Source organism: Terrapene carolina, unplaced genomic scaffold (genome assembly GCF_002925995.2).
Source record: "Terrapene carolina triunguis isolate 2854851 unplaced genomic scaffold, T_m_triunguis-2.0 Scaffold69, whole genome shotgun sequence".
Taxonomy (NCBI): domain Eukaryota; kingdom Metazoa; phylum Chordata; order Testudines; family Emydidae; genus Terrapene; species Terrapene triunguis.
In genome coordinates this window covers 26,594,818-26,612,591 of record NW_020664420.1, presented here as the reverse complement: position 1 = coordinate 26,612,591, position 17,774 = coordinate 26,594,818, and the positions used below count along the sequence as shown (strand labels likewise).

Genomic DNA, 17,774 nt, shown 5'->3' with positions numbered 1-17,774 from the left:
TTGCAAGAGCTGCTAATGTGGATGCGCTCCAGCGTCACAAGGATTACAGTGTGGAAACGCAACAGCCGTTTAATTCCAGTGTTTTAATAAAAGTGGTATAAGTTGTGGTGCAGAAACTTGCCAGTGTAGATATACCCTTATACTCTAAAAATGTTCTAGCTTTTCCTCTGTAATGTAAGAGCAATTATGATGGCTTCCCAGACAATCACACTAATGCAAAATTATGACAGTAAAAAGTGTTACATTAAACATATATTTTTGCCTTGGTGGACAAAACTGCACTAAGATATTGGAACAATCCTGATCTGAAACAACTTGTTCCATCTCTTTGTTTCCAATGAGCCAACGATATTCTTTGGGTAAGTGTGCAAGCATTTTGTTGATTTTAAAATTAGCACTTTTTTCTTTTTTAAAATTACCTCTAACAAAATCAACTCTGTAGACAGTATTGACAAGATCAAATATCTTGAGTCAGAGCCTCCAAAATCATGAAATTGGCCCCAAAATCATGAGAATTTTAAAAAAGATGAAATTGTGTTTCTTAGGTCAGTCTCTTGATTTTGGAACTCCCTCTGCCCATCCCCAGGGTGTGTGCATGTAACAATTAGTGTTGCCCACTCTCCCACATGTACTGGATAAGGTGATTTTGGCCTCTGGTGCAGGAGCTGCATGCAGGGGTACATCTGCATGTCTCCGGCTCAGCAATTAATCCTGTCCTCCAGTCCCCCATCAGTTCTGTCCCCACCCAACCGCCATCAATTCAGCCCCCTCCTCAGTTCAGTCCCTCAACCCCCATCATCACCACCACATCAGTTCAGCCCCCCTACCTTATCAACCCCCACCACCCTCAGTTCACCCTCCCAGCACTCACCCTTGACACCCCTGTAGTAGGAAGAGAGCCTGAAACATAAGCCTGTGTATCAGAGACCTGGTATGAGGCTGAGGCCTGAACTAAAGTAGTGGTCAAAACTTTGCCGATATGAAGGAAAGTCAGGTTGTGAGCAAGAGGCAGGCGCTGCTCACAGAATCTGGCAAGAACATGGCTGATATTGCAGAAACACACATTGCTAAGTAGTGCTAGGCACAAGAATATATATGTAAACACATTCCAGAAAGTTGGTACCAGAACACCTCAATACCAAACACATTCCCCAAAGATAACAGGAACACACTGACCCATCTTAAGGATAACATTAGGATGATAGCATGATGGATGGAGATGTTTTGATCAAACCAACATGCACAAGGCAATGGGTGATACCCTCATATGCCAGGGGCAATATGGAACTTGTTTGTATTGGTGTATAAAGATGTATCTTAGAGAGGGTGTCTTTGGCCAGCCTACAGAGCAGTGGACAGTCCTGCCACTGACAGCTGTGTCCATTGTCACAGGCATATATGTCTTTGTATCTTTGTAGAGTCTGCCAGGTGCTATTACTGTGCTTCATCGACAATAACCCTGGTCGGGGGCCTTCACTGAAAAGCAAGTCTGTGGATTTATTGGGCAGTTTAATTGAAGTCTGCTATCTCTGCTACCTGCCCAGAGCTGGGACAGCACATTGAATGAACACACACGCAGCCAACATCTGACAACAACCCCATCTGCTCAGAACCCACCAGCAATGAAGCCCCTCCTACCCCATGAGCCCCCACTCTCCTTATTTCAGCAGCTCCCAAACCATAGTTCAGTCCTCACAGCCTCACCTCCTCTTAGGGTTCTTCACCCGCCCCAGTCTGGAGGGGGGAGCTGCGGTGGGGTCCCCTTTCCCACTTTCCAGGGGGCAGGGAAGCAGCCTCTTGGGGCTGACAGCCAGAGCCCACAAAGGAGGGGCTCCCGGTGTCAACACCGGGCGGCTGGGCTCCAGCTGTCAGGCTTGCAAGGAGAGGACAGGGGATGTTGACAGTGGGAGCCCCAGCCACCTACAGCTGAAAAAAAGATCCTGACATCTGAGAATTCTGTTGCAAGATCATGAGGGAGGCTTAATTTTACTTGAAAACCGCGTCTCTCGTGGTAAATTTGCAAGAGTTGGCATGTCTGCAGCAAGCCTACGAGGCTGGCTTTCTTGAACACGTTTTACTCTTTATAATGGATCTCTCCTATCTCATTTGGGAACTGCATTGACAGAATCCGAAGTGAGTCTAATTGTTCTTAGATAGGCCCTGATCCTATAAACAGTTGAGTGTGTGTTTAACTATAAGCACAACGGGACTATTCACATGCTAACAGTTAAGCATGCACTTAAATGCTTGCAAGATCAGGGCCTTGGAGACCAAGGGCCTTCTTGAAGGCCATGCTTAGCTGCAGGACCTTAAAACTAAAAGGTGCCATCTTGGAGAACCCAAAGAAGGAAAACTGGTAGGGATTCCAATGACTGCTACTCCAGGGTAACCTTGAAATAGAAGAATGTGAGTGAACGGAAACCTCACTACCAAAAAATAATTGAAGTCAGTATCCATCCCAGTGCAGAGGAAACTTTCCTTTCAGGCCTGAAAAAAGGTTTCCGAGATAATTTTGGTAGTTCTTTGTTGGGTTATCATTCTGTTGTCATAGTAGTGCAACAGAAAATGGCTGTCCCATGAGTTTAGATGAGGTTCTGACTACATTTAACTTGTTGATCTGGATCAGCCTGATCCACACATCATTTTGCATATGGGCTTCAATGGGAGCCATACATCTGGTAGGACCATTGGATCAGATCCTGATAGGAAAGCACACTGAAAGCTTATCTATATGATCTTTTAGTCCACACCAGAGGGGTGTAATTTTTAGTCTGCACTAGTGTGCTGCACACTAACTGGCTCATGTGGACCCTGCTGACATGCCATAAAGTGAACTTTTGGTGCACACCAGCAGGGTCCACAAGGGCCAGTTAGTGTACAACGTGCTAGCGAAGACTGAAATTTACATCTCTCAGGTGCAGACTAAAGCACATGTAGACAAGCCCTGAACTGTGCTTTATCTGGGCATGTGAGCTGTTAGCAAATAAATCAGTTGTTAGTCTATTATATCTCTGAGAACAAACAGAGCCTAATGCTCACTAAATATGTGATTTGTACTCATGGTGATCTTTTGGTTAGTAGAGGCTAATGGTACTTTTTCATCATAATTAGAACTGGTTAGAAAATTTAAATGAAATTTTTGCAAAAACAGAAAATAGATTTCCATGATCTCTAATTCCAATGTAGTGTTCAGTGCAGAATCACAAAGTTCACATTGTCTAGAAGTTAGCAGTGCACAGCAAATGTCCCACTAGAGGGCACTAAATGGTTTTAAATGTTAAAGCTTCCAGAGTAATAAAAGTAAATGCTATGAATTAAGTAGTAAGTGCTATGAATGTAAAAAGTTTGAGTACATTTTTTTAAAAAAAGTTTTCCATATGTGCTTTTTAAAAGTAGAATGTTATTGCCCTTTTAAAAATGCTAATGATTGTAAAATTCTATTTGAAAATATTTCAGATTCTATAGTAAACTACAGACATCTGAAATGATGACATTTTTAAAATGACAATTAATTTAGGAGAAATCAACAAAATAGTCTTCAAGTTTGAAAAAGTATAAAACAGTTATTGCATAATTATTAGCAAACCAAAATATGTAAAATTAAAGATAAAATCTATGTCCAAATAGCTCTGAAGTTCTTGTCTTGTGACCTTTGTAAAATAAGTTCATTATCTTGGTTTAGTTCTTAGTGGGTGGTTATTCACATCTCAAAAACCATCATCGCTACATAGGATATTACTTAGAATGCTTGTCACTTTCTGAGCTGAAAATACTAAAGCTTAAGGCAGAAAGACGTATGATCTTCTGGATAGGGCATTGAGCTATGAGTCAACAATTTAGGTTCAATTCCTGGCTCTTCCATAGACTTTGATGTGAATTTAGGCAACTCAATTATTCTCTCTGGGTCTTAGATCCTCATCCGTAAATATGGGGTAGATATACTTCCCCACCACTCAAGGCTGTTGTGCAGATAAATTCATTAATGTTTATGAGTTTTTCTTAGATGCTATGGTGATGAGGGCCATATAATACATAGAAATCCTACAAGGTGCTATGTGCCCTCAGATTCGAGTCCTATTCACTTGCAGGAGCAACTCAGGATCAAGCCTGTTATGGACATTAAGTCTGAACGATTCTCCTACTCCTACCGATCCTTCCATTAAAGACTGAGGCATGGTAACAGAAGAGTGTGGGGAAGTTTGCTCTGCTTTTGCTTTTTTGGCAGCCCGCGCCGCTTCCCGCAGCTCCCATTGGCCGGGAACGGCAAACCATGGCCACTGGGAGCTGTAGGGGGGCCGTGCCTGTGGACAGTCAACGTAAACAAAATGTCTCGCAGCCTGCCAGCAGATTAACCTGATGGGCAGCATGCCGAAGGTTGCCGACCCCTGCTCTAGCAAGTCAAGTGTAAACATATAATTAGGCAGGCCAAAAAAGAATTTGAAGCGCAACTAGCTAAAGACTCAAAACTAACGGCAAAAATGTCTTAAGTACATCAGAAGCAGGAAGCCTGCCAAACAGTCAGTGGGGCCACTGGACAACTGAGGTGCTAAAGGAGCACTCAAGGAAGATAAGACCATTGCAGAGAAGCTAAATGAATTCTTTGCATCTGTCTTCACTGCAGATGATATGAGGGAGCTGAGCCATTCTTTTTAGGTGACAAATCTGAGGAACTGTCCCAGATTGAGGTATCAATGGAGGAAGTTTTGTAACAAATTGATAAATTAAACAGTAATAAGTCACCAGGACCAGATGCTATTCACTCAAGAGTTCTGAACTAACTCAAATATGAAATTGCAGAACTACTAACTGAGGCATGTAACCTATCATTTAAATCAGCTTCTGTACCATATGACTGGAGGATACCTAATGTGACACCAATTTTTAAAAAAGGCTCCAGAGGTGATCCTAGCAAAAAATATTACTTTGTCCATATTAAAAAATTTTAAACTTTCTTGAGAAGCTCTAGTGCCTCCATGCTTTGGAGGAAAGGCCTAAAATTTTGCGGTAGGTTTTCTGTGGTGTCAGGGATGTGCCTTTTGTCATCCCTTAGAAAATGTATGTAAATTTGGCCAAACTGTAAGACTCTGTCATGACTCCAGGTTTCCTACACTCTGGGCTCAGGTAACTGCTGCCACCACCAAGCTTCACACTTTGAAATTTTACCTTGTGTTACCATTCAGTCTGCTCACTTATTCCAAGGACTCCTGTCCCCAAGAGCAGGGTGCTTGCTGATAAATATGGTAGATGCTGTTTGAAGGCTGCTGCAGGAAAACCCAGTCACTACAGCTACATTCAGGACTTGTTTAACAAACTCTTACTTTATTAATTACAAGTAAACCCATGAATTAACTTTGTTACTGTTCAGCTAGAGGTGCCCTCTATACCTTCTCAAACACAGGAAAGTCTTATTACAGATCCCATTCAGACTTCCTTCTTAGAAGAGACTGGGTCCTATGGCCTCTGAACTTGGTCTCAACACCACTTTCCCAATAGCCAGGACTCCTACAGTCCTTGATGGATTGGTGTCTTCAGAGTCCATCCCTAGTGCCTTCATGGAGATCCCGGAACAACCCACCTCCAGCCAGCCAGTCTCAACTCTTTCTACCAACAGTCCTCACCTCACTGCTGGAATCTGAACAAACATTCCATGGTGGCAACCAAATAGGCCTTTACTGAGTCCTCAGATATTACATTACTGTCTCATATCCAACAATAGATTTACTTTCCACATCCCCATATACAAAACAACATTAACTCAATGTGTTACCTGACATTCTCCACAGCCTACAAAAAATCTCTGTTTGTACATGCTCAATAGAGACTTGTTAGATTTTACCAGCTCAATTCTCCAAAAATTCCATCTGTACTAAGCATGTTTCAACCCTGGCCTGCAGGGCCTGAGGGGCACTTTCCCTACAATTGCTTTGCCCCACTACCAGGCACCACTGTTGTGCCAAGCACAAGAACTGAAAACAAGGAGACTGTCCCTGCTTTTCTCTCAAGGACTCCCAGGTGGACTCAGGCAGCAAGGAGGAGAAGGAGGATTAACCTAATGGGAATGTACAAAATCAATGAGAAGTCCGGTGGCACCTTAAAGACTAACAGATTTATTTGGGCATAAGCTTTCATAGGTAAAAACCCCACTTCTTCAGATGCTTATGCCCAAATAAGTCTGTTAGTCTTTAAGATGCCACCGGACTCCTCGTCGTTTTTGTGGATACAGACTAACACAGCTACCCCTCTGATAATGGGAATGTAGTGGGGTGAGAAATGGTGGCAGCAGGAGGGGGCTGTTGCAGGAGCCAGAGAATAGGAAGAAGCAGTGGGGGTGGGGAAAAGGAGTCAGTGGGTGGTGGAGGATGGGGCAGAGGGGGAGTGAGATGGTGGGAGCTATATAGGTACATAGGGATTGGGGGCTTGAAAGGGAGGATAGGAGTATAGGGGAGAGGGGCAGGAGCCAGAGGATGGAGGGTGGCTAGGAGCAGAGGGAAAGAGGGTCAGGAACCAGGGTAGTAGTGGGGTGGATTGGAGCAGAGGGGAAGAAGGCAGAAGCTGCGGGGTGGATAGGAACAGAGGGGATGAGGGGAGTGAATTCTCACCATGGTGGTGTGATTATAAATTCAATAACATTGAATGGGAAGAATAAAGCAAAATATTGAACAACTATCCATTCACTGAATGAGGCAGAGGTTCTATGGGAAAAATAGTATGTGATCATGTAATTAAAGACTGTATCAGATGCACAAGGGAGATGAACTAAAGGGCATCCTGAATTCTGCAATTTCCTAATGTTTGAATGCTTGACTTTGCAACACAATTTTTTTTAACACATTTTTTTCTGAATAAAGTATTGTATAAAATATATGATTTTTGAAGTGATGACAGGGAGCCTAGATCTTTGGAGAGGGGACTTATTGTTTTAAAAGTCTAAATATACTGTTTCTCTCTCACACACACATATGCACGTGTGCACACACCTGTGTGTTTTCCTTCTGTAATGAGTGTATCCAATACCTACTCCTATGGTTTCTACTTACCCATAGTTTAAGTGTTAGAAATATCAATAAAGCTTTCTTTTTAATTCCCATCATGTTGTGCCTTAAGGAATTATACACAGAGAAGGAATTGGCCTAACAGTGAATCAGCTTTGATGAGCTTTTAGTTAATATTGAAGAATCAAGGACACAAACCTGTGCTGTGGATAATTTATATAAATGAAGTAGGAATTTTGTAGCAGCATAGACAAGTTATATAACAGCTATAGAAATGCCAAACACTTGCTATAGTCAGTCTTGTCTAGAAGCATTCAGCTGTGATAGTCTTCCACTTTGTGCATCACAGTTGTTAACAGTGGCTGTGATGGCGACAGGAAGGAGCGTGCAAGGATGAGGACTTTTTAAAAAACTAGTTAAATTAATATTTGTTTTAGAGCCAGTTTAGTGGTATAGCATATGAAGACAATATTCATTGTGTTGGACAACGCAGAGGCATTCAGCCAGCAGGCACCATTAATTTTTTCCTGTGATGATTTAAGCATGTATGTAACTCATTCCCACTTAGTGTGGTACTCAATCTCCTCCTAGTGCTGGCTGGGCCATAGATGAGGATTGATGAGCCTGCTACAGTTTTAGCTAATAGAGCTTGGTCTTTTAGCTCCCATGTTTTAAGATCTATGCATCCTAGGTTTAATCCCTGCTGATGGAGCCAGGCATGTGGCATTACATGCGCTTCTGCTTCCTTCATGCTGAGACTGCCTCTTCTGTATATGTAGTGACCTCTACTGCAGTTGATGTCCACCTGCCCAATTTAGATCAGATTTTTTTTGTTGCAGTTCTGGCACAATAACTCTAAACAATGGTGATAAGCTATGACAAGTTTAAACAGCACAGGTTGTTTAATAGGTTTGTTTTTCACATTTACTTAGGTCACAGACCTCATTGTTAAAGCATGAATTTTCTTGTAATAGCTATGCTACAGCTCCTTTGGTGGGACTGCAGACCTCATGCTCTGTGCTGTCTTCATAAACAGCTTTGGACCTCTTTCAAGTGGGCTTTACCAGCTGTCATGTCACTTTGATGTGAGAGGAAGTGGCTTTGGGATTTCTAATTCAATCAGAACCTCAGCCCTCCACCCGTGACATGATGGGGATGTTACTGGGTGCATTCTACATACATCTAAGAGTTAAATAATCTAAGTTCTTTAATGAAATGAAAATGTCTCATTGCCTAGTGATCAAACACTGACTGTATACATTGGAAGAAAATGAGCTTTGTATATACAATCTTGATAGGGCCACCCATTATTGTCCATAGAATTCTCCCAATCTGTATCCTAATAAAATTCATTGAAAAGTCACCAGGTCAAAGCTCACCATACAGCAAAAGATGAGAGTTAATACATAATAACAATTTTCCTCTTCCTTTTTGTCTTCATTTCTATTATTGCTATTGTTGCAGGCTAGGCACTTTATTCCTAGAAAATTTATGTTCTGAATTGCATTCAGTCATTGGCCTCCTCTGGGAAGCTCAGAGCAGCTTTTATTCCCTACTCCGAGAAAGTTGGTGTTGATAGGTTGACTTTTTAAAATTACTGCTTCATGATAAAAATAAACTGTCAGTTACTTTCATTAATTAAAAACCTCCAAGTCCTGAATGATTTTTTTCCCTTTAAAAAGAACATCCTTTACTACATGAACGAGTTGTACAGATTAATTTTGTTTCCGAGATGACGATCCCTTTGACCAGGTGTCTGAACAGGTGCAGAGCTAGCTATTCTAGCAAGTTACCCTTATAGCCAGCACAGGCCAGCATTTTTAGATCCAACCCAGGGATTAAAAAGGAATAGTGGCCACTGAGGAAAGGAGAGCTATAGAGACGACCAGGAAGTCAAGCTAAGAATTGCTCTTTTTTATATATGAGTAAAGTCCTGACTTAGAGCTGTGTTCCTTTATTGAAAAAATTAAGGTAAAGTCTGTGAAAGAATGGGGAGGTTTTGGACAAGGAATGGTGGCAAGACACTGCCTCTGTCATAGGCACCGACTCTGTGGGCGCACCGGGGCTGGAGTACTCACGGAAAAAAAATACTGGGTGCTCAGCACCCACTGGCAGCCAGCTCCTCCCTCTCTCCCCCCAGTGCCTCCGCCTGCTGGCGGGCCCCAGCAATCAGCTCCTCCCTCTCCCCTCCAGAACCTCCCACCCGCTGGTGATCAGCTGTTCAGTGGCATGCAGGAGGCACTGGGGGAGGAGAGGGAGAAGCTGGGGCAGGAAGAGGTGAGGGAGGGGGCGGAATGGGGCAGAAAGAGGCGGGGCGGGGGCAGAGTTGGGGTGGGAAGAGGCAGGGTGGGGGCAGAGGCTTGGGAGAAGGGGTGGAGTGCGGGTGGGGTCTGGGGCAGAGGGGGGATCCCCTAGGAACTCTCAAAGTCGGCACCTCTGGCCTATTTACAAACCCTATATCTCAGAAACTGCATTGGCTTTGTTTATTTAAAATCTATTTTACTCATCTTTTACTATAAACACTTAAAGCCTTTAGCTTCTGTAAAATCCTCAACTGATTTACTGTGGCCTACTTCACAGACCCTCTCTCTCCCTTCTCACAAGTTCAATCCTGTTGGTGTGAGAAACTTCTTCTCTGCCCTTCTACCACCTGGCACAGAATTGTGGTGACAGAATGGCCCTACACTGCCCTTCTCTCAGCCCTTGGCACAAGCTCCTGTAGGGGATACGCCCCGGGAGTAAAGGGGCCTGCTGAAGGAAGAATAGTGTGTGATTGGAGCAGTCTGTACTCTGGCTATTGGGGGCTGCCAAATTGTCCCCTGGGGACCATTGCAGCTGAAACATAAATTAGAACAACCTGATTTTCCTTTTATTTAAACCAGTGCATAACAGGCACCCTGGGCCTGATTTTCCATTTCCTCTTGGCCCCTTGATGCCACTCTTGCAGTCATGCACCTGCAGTCTGTCTTCTCCTCAGAGACAGTAAACTCTCTTATTGCCAATGCTGTGGTCCAGTTACCCTGTGCCTTTGACTACTGGTCATGCCTTGGAACTCTGTTTGTGGCTCTGGAGATGGAGGGCTGCAGAGTTTTTAATGGCACAGTTGCAGCCATTTGGCTATTTCTTTTCCAGTATGTATATTTGTGAGAGACAGCCTAAATTTAGCCTTCTGTGTTTGGTTATGTTGTGCAGTTAATAAGTTTATTTTGTAAAGGTTAATGAGAAATGAATAGCTTTGTCAAAACCTGGACCCAGGTCTCTTTGTAGATTTGTGTGTTAAATATGACATGGAAACATCTAGATATTCCATTTTGTTACAGCAGCCAGCAGCTTATCAGCTTCTAGCCAACTTCCTGGAAAATATTATTATTATGATTCTAAATATTAATGTTGGTTTTGGTATTTCAGTTCCAATACACCTCTACTCCCATATAACGCTGTCCTCGGGAGCCAAAAAATCTTACCGCGTTATAGGTGAAACACGTTATATCGAACTTGCTTTGATCCGCCAGAGTGCGCAGCCCTGCCACCCCGCACCCCCACCCCCGGAGCACTGCTTTACCGCATTGTATCCGAATTCGTGTTATATCGAGTAGCGTTATATCGGGGTAGAGGTGTATTAACTTGCACTGGGGAATAAGAAAAATCACACACCTTTTTAATTTTAGGCCTAAACTCCCTATGAAGGAGCTCCAGATTGTAACAGAAATATATAACGTAATAGAGTGAGCATCTACATTAATTTGTCTGTCTGTATGTTTGTCTGTTTCTTAGCCCCCAGACATGCATTTGTATTCACAGGGGTGGACATTTTGGCCTGCATGAATCTGATTTCAGGATAGAGCCTTAGCTCATAAATTCATCAGGGCAGGGATTTTGTTATATTTGTAACTCATAGAGTTTTGGTCACGCTGTCAGCACTTTAATAATATTAATATATTTATTTACAAAATAGATATGCGATAATATTAAAACTACATGAAGCTGTCACTTGCTGCAAGGATTGTAAATCATAGGGTCATGTTTTTTTCAACAAGAGAATAAATGAAGTACAGTACTTTTTTATTTGTCAAACCGCACTCCAGGCTCATGAATCATTGACTTTCCTGAATTTGACAGCATAGCCATAGTGATAGCATTATTACATATAGGTTAGACGTATGTAAATTTAAAGCCAACCTCAGTATACAAAAGCTGTGTCTGCACATAGTTAATTCTTCATACTTCCAACCACTGTACTACCACAAGTGCAGTTCCACCATGGTAGCAACACTGGAATTTGACTACCACATCATCTATCCCTGCTCAGATCAGGTGAAGACAATACAATAGTTAAAACACTGGAGTCCTGTTTATTTTAGTGGTCCCAAAATTGCTATAACTGATAGAGCTATAAGATTAATAGTGCAATAGAGGGAAAACTGAAGGGAAAATCTGAGTGGAAAGTAAGCCAAAGAAAGTGGGTAAGTGATTTACTTTTAAATTGTGGTGTATTGAAGATTTAAACAATATGTAATATGACTTACATTTTCAGCCCAAAAGTTTTAGTTAAAATGGTTCTACAGGGACACTGTTAACTTGAACTTTAAAAAAATGATTAATTAAATGAATCCAACATTTCTCAAAAAGCAGCCTTTAAATATTATGCCTTGACATCTTAAAAATCTTTTCCTACAATTGTTGTAAGAGTTTTCCTCCTCCCCTGTTTTTGTTAGAAGGTTCTTTTAGGTGAACACGACAGCACAACCATCAAACATGCTCAGGCCCAACCCTCCTCTCCCCTTTTTCTCTTTCTGCACATTCCTGCCTGCTGCCTCTTCAGTGGTGGTTTGCAGAGCCTGGGGAAGGGCAGGCAGGATCATTGGAACAGTGAACTTGACTAGATACAAAGTGCTGCCAACTGCACAGTAAACAAATTGGAAAACAAGACAGACACATAGAATTATTCTGTAATTTCTCTCAGTTTCAGTCATTTTTAGAGTTTTCTTGCAGTAATGGTAAATACAAAATTTTCAGATGGAAATATATTCAAGTTGTCACTGTCCTTAAAGAAGACCCAATATGGGACTGAGACTCATCCCTACTGCTAGCACTGAAGTGCCAATGCGGTTGCTGCATTGAAAAGTGCTGTCCTTCGGAGGAGATGTTAAATGATGGGCCCATCTGTCTCCACAGGTGGTTGCCCAGGTGCATTGCATGGCCCTTTTAAAAGAGATGAGAAAATAACCCTGGTGTGCAGTATGTTCATCAACATTCTTTCTTTCACTAACTATCAAATCTTGCAGTCCTTATACGGGCAAAAAATCATATCAATGGGAATTTTTCCTGATTATGGACTGAGTAAGGTCTGCAAGTTTTGGGCTATTTTAACAGGAAATTTGAGGAGCACAGTGCACTCTTTTCAAATATCCAAGGCTGTGTCTGAACTATTCTTGAGAGGATAATGGCTGTCATATTTGCCTATGTTCATTGCACTATGAGTATCCAATTGCATAAAGAGGCTGTGATACCCTGAATACAGCAGATACTATAAAACTAAATAAGTCTATGGAGGTTGAGGATGCTTAGGACCTTGTAGAACCATGCTCTTTATTTTTGTGCCCTTGCTCTTGGTTATTAATCCGAACTTGAGATTTCTGAAAAGCATTTTTTAAGTGCTTGGAATCACTTGGACACTGCTTGATCAATTACATACTTAATTCCTTCGCCATTGGGAACTGACAAGGCTCAATAACAGCTGCTCTGCAGTTCATACAGCAGCATATACTGCTTATTCTTGGCCAGGCTTTTGTAGACAGCCAGTGTCGGAGTTCTTTATTTAATCATAGCAGCGTGTCATAAATCTGCCTTGAGCTATGGCTGTTATGAAATTCTATGCAATTTATAAAATTATCACTATCCATGAGCAATATTAATATCTCCCTTCATGTCTCTCAGATTCACATCTAATCGTATTAGAAAGGCAAACATTAGACATAACATTCAAAATAAGTTAGTTCAGCCCCTTAGAAAGAATGTGCAACTGTTCTGCCAAATATCTTGAGGAAAAAGTCCATTAAAAATCATTAATTCAAAAGCCTTTAATAAACTATAGGGCAAAAATGAATGAGACATTTCCCCTTGAATTATACTTAATGCTACAATATAGGCAATGAGTGTATTGTCTCTTGAGTGGATGATACATATTCCACTATAGTCCCAAGTATGTATTTACTTGTTACATACACTTAGGTTCTGCTCCTGTGCCCATTGAAGTCAATAGCAAAGTTCTCATTGATTCTAGCCGTGCAGGATCAGACTGTTATACTGCACCCATCAGTGTAGCATGTGAATGCACTTTAAGGGCCTAATTCCCCAACTACCGTCACTTTTACACTAGTATAATTCCACAGACTTCAGTGAGTTCACTTCTGATTTACATTGTTGTAAGCAGGTGGAGAATCAGACCCTAGCTGTCTTAAGGGTGGATCTTTTCACATTTCTATGGCAAAATTCTCTGTCAAATTTTATGTTGTATGATTGTTTATATAAATACGAGTCTACACATGAGTTATTCTGGAATAGCTATTCCAGAATAACTGCAAGTGTGGACACTCTTATTCTGGATTTTTATTTGCTTTTTGGTGTTGGAGCCTTTACAGTTCACATTTTCAACCTTTTCTCCACAACAGAAAGGGCCAGAAACATTTTTTTTTAAATGAAACCCAAGAATCTTTAAAATGAAAGCTCCAGGAATTGGTGGGCTAAAAATCCCACCAGATAGTATGAAACTTGTGACAAAATTATAAGAGTTTGCAATGCTTGACATGGAATGGACAAGTTAAGGAGTGAACATGTTAAAATGTAGCGATCAACTCCCTTTACTCCAGGTCAAATGCTCTAGTGCAGCCTCCATAGCTCTGGTCTCAGAGAACACAGAGAGAGTATTGTCATATTATGGTGTAGGAAGGAGTAGACCCACAGAGAGGCACATGTGGTTGCAGGAGAAATACAGTATGTGTTTTATTCACAGTAGCTCAGAGGCGAAACCTACTCACTACAGCACTACTTCTGGGTGTAGCAAGACTACAACAGTAACTCTTCCAGCAGTGTGAACTCCATTTGCTCAACACACTGGTTTCACACGAGTGTAACCTCACTGACTTTAGTGGAGTTACTTGTGACTTACAACATAAATGAGTTCAGATTCAGCCCCTTATGCTTTGGGAAAATCTAGAGCTGGGTGCAATAGTTGCACTCTTCTTGGCCAGCTCTTTTCATGTGTATACAAATGCAAGTCAAGCTGTCAGGATTATGGACTAATTATTTGCCAAATTTCCATTTGTTTAGTCAGAGCTTGATTTATTTATAAAATCAGCCACAGTTTTTATGTTTGTATAACTTTTAAAATTGCCAAATCCATATTTTGTAAATCTCCTGTTATCTCTAGATACATGAATGCCTCCATTGTAATAATAGATAGGGCTGGACTTTTCATTTTAAATGGTCATATCTTACAAATTCTTTGTAAAGTAAAATGAGCGATAGAAGAGTATTAAGGTTTTTTAAAATGGCACTAAAGCTGGTTACCTCTATAGATGGTCCTGAACCCACATCGCAATACATCTGATGGTGTAAAAACCGTGGATCCAAACACATCTAAACCCAGATCTGCATCTAAAATTTGCAAAAGGCCCTAACTTATATTATGGGCTCAGTGAAATCTCTGGATCTGAAAGCTCCTGGAGTTTGAACTGTTTGGAATCTGAATCTAGGCCTGAATTTTGTGACTGGAACCTCATTCTAATTTCCTCAAACCTATGGATATAGAAAGGCAGACTTGGGGGCAAAGGAGAGGGTTGAGGGACTTTTATTTTATGTTTAAACCAGTTTGCTAGAAAACATTAGTTTGCTGGCTATGGTGCAACACAAAAAGAGACCAATGTGTACATCAGTCAAGAAAATAAATGTAGGCCCCCAACCTGCAATCCACTGTGATTGGGTGCAGCAGGGTGACCATATGCAGTGAATTGCAGGCTCTGGACTTAATCCATCATTCCTTATACAGAGCAAACTTGCTTTGAAATTGGTGTGAGTTTGGAGTGCAAAAATTTTTTAAAAATTAAAAATTTAGTATTTGGCCTATTCCAAACCAATGGCTTTCAAATTTCTTCAAATTTAATTGATCACTAATTTAAACATTTCTACAGCATGCGAGCACAAACACACAAGTCTAGTGCTTTCACTATAAACTAGAGAGCTCTCTTTTTGAGCATGGGGTAGAAACATTTTTGTTAATCTGATTTTTCCCTTGTGATTTAATATACTCAGAATTTTATTTGTATTTGATTTAGTTCAAAAATGTTTTTAATTTGTCTGAACAGCAGATGGCTATCAGCAAGAGTCTGTATTTAGCTTGGCACTTTCCACTCTGCATTCCTTTACTATTCATAGCACAGCAGTCATACTTATCTTAAGTACACATAAAAGGAGGCAGTTTCACTTGCAGCTGCAGTTCCCCTAGAATTTTTGGGTATTTACAGAACCATTTGTAACAAATCTTTTTGTAATGTTGAAGACCGTTAGACATAGCAGGCAGAGTCCTGGCTAACCTTAGTTGCACAACTCCATTGAAATGAGTGGGATTGCTCTAGTATAATTGAGAGAAGAAAGCAGCCCTGTGTTCTTAGTTGGCCCCATCTTGCAATCAGGCATTTGAACCCCTATGCTGGTGCAGAGCCAGTTAGACTCTGTGGGCACAAGCATCTGCTGCCAGAGATCCAATTGCAGGATCAGGACCTTAAGTTCTAAAGAAAGTCACAGAAGAAAACGTTTACGTGATTCACATTGATTGTGTAAACTTGTTGGACTAAATTCATCCCTAGCATATTAATGCCTTTAAGTCAGGGGCAGCTACACAAGAATGACTTTGGGACTTTTGAACTTTTATAAGTGAGCAATATTTTGTTTCTATTGTTGGCAGAAAGCCAGGATATTTAAACAAAACAAATGGTGATTAAAAACAAAGCATTTGAAAAATTTCCATCAAAATAAGTTGACTCAGTATTAGTTGAAAGATGACACATTTTGAAACATTGCATTTAATGTTTATTCTGCTGTTCAATATTCCCTTAAGTACAATATATTTTTAAAGGGCAGACTCGCAAGCAATTTTTAGAAATAAATTTGAATTCAAAACGTTTTTCCCAAAAATTATTTTGCAGACCAAATGCATGCTGCTCATGCGTGCTTTGACATCTCCTAAGAAATGTTGACGTTAACATTATATAGTGATATAACTTTTAAAAACATGGCATTTTTCTGTTATGTAAATTAAAATTCCATAAAACTCATAGACTAATGTCTGCTGCTCCTTTCATTATTTATCTCATGAATACATATTACAAAGGTAACCCCTGTTTATCGGCATTTTTATACATGCTTTACACTGGTACCTCATCAGAGAGCATTATATGAAATATTTTTCATTTGTTATGACTGCCATAAACTTTCTTTTGTCTAAAAAGTGTGGGTCTCCAGCACATATGCAGCTGAAGGAAAGTAGTCTTACATTTCACATCAAACAATAAAACTCAACATGCAGAAAATATATGCAAGGTTTTGTTCTTATCTCCATTGTAAATACAAACCAACAACTTCACATGCATGGCTACATTGCAAAGCATTGTTTGAGTTACATTAGGAATAATATTATCTCACCAATAACAATTAAAAAGACTTTAGTCCATTTCCTCTGAGCTCTTCATTTCAACAACCAAAATGCCATCATGGCAGAAGAGAGCAGACAAATCTTTTTTCTTGACTCCATTAGGTAATTTGTATTGTCTAACAAAGCTTCTTGTTATGAAACCATGTTCGTCCATCCTAGGTCCATGCTGAGCTTTGATCAGGAGCCAGCCTTCGAAAGTCTGAATGATGATATCTTCAGGACGGAACTGCACAACATCCAGTAAGACCTGAAAGCTGGGTTTGCCTTCTTCGGTGCTGTCCTCCTCTGCTGTAGCTGTACTTTTTGTTGCATGTCGGCTTCTCACCTCAGCCTTGGATGGGCCTGGCAAAGCATATAAAGAGTGATCCAACTTGCACGCTTCCAGATCTTGGACAGCAAACTGCTCCTGATAACGTACAGGAGTTTCCACCCAGTGTCTTGTAACTACTCCTTCCATTGCTGAGACAGAAATATGAGTTACTGCTTTCTGATAGCCAGTGAAAGCAGTAGAGTCAGACTTGCGTAGTGAGCTCTTTCCAGTTGCATGCCTACTCCCAGTCTAGTTTATCAGTTGATGTAGCCTTTCATTTTTAGCACTGGCAGAGCTTAACACTTAATTGGACATGATTCATGTCCACGAGACATGCCTCATCTTTTTATACATTGACAATAGAGCACTATTTATAGGGCATGTGTCTTCAGTTGCTTTGGCAGTTTTTAGGCATACACTAAATAGTAAAAATGAAATTTTATTGCACTTTTTGTTCTTCGCACATTAACCTGTTTGTTGTTATGAGGAAACAAGGTATTTTTAAAGGTTCTTTTATTTGTCTAGAAAGGAGTGTGATGTTCTTTCTGTTTCTTAAAGGAAACTACTACAGTAGCTGTAAAAGCTATATTTCTTCTCACTGAGATATAGAAATTATTTGGGGCAGGAGGACTCAAGCTGTTTGAGGATGTGAGAGAAGCAAATTTGGGGATGGTTTCACTAGAAAGTTATCAGGTGCCTCTAAAGCTGTGGCAAAGGTTTTGCAGGGGCCAAACTCTGAGTGCTCCTGAGAAAGCTACTTGTG

The 17,774-nt window shown here is 40.9% G+C and overlaps 1 protein-coding gene across 1 annotated transcript; it reads right to left on the bottom strand.

Annotated features, from left to right (window-relative positions):
* Nucleotides 1-16,054: 16,054 nt before the first annotated feature.
* On the bottom strand, nt 16,055-17,240 carry HSPB3 (heat shock protein family B (small) member 3). Its single transcript, XM_024210121.2, has one exon. The coding sequence runs from the start codon at nt 17,156-17,158 to the stop codon at nt 16,712-16,714; it is 447 nt and encodes a 148-aa protein (XP_024065889.2). The 5' UTR covers nt 17,159-17,240; the 3' UTR covers nt 16,055-16,711.
* Between the last annotated feature and the right edge of the window lie 534 nt (nt 17,241-17,774).

Excerpts from the sequence above, each read along its gene's own strand:
- HSPB3 (XM_024210121.2), bottom strand. The coding sequence starts at position 17,158 with ATGGAAGGAGTAGTTACAAGACACTGGGTGGAAACTCCTGTACGTTAT.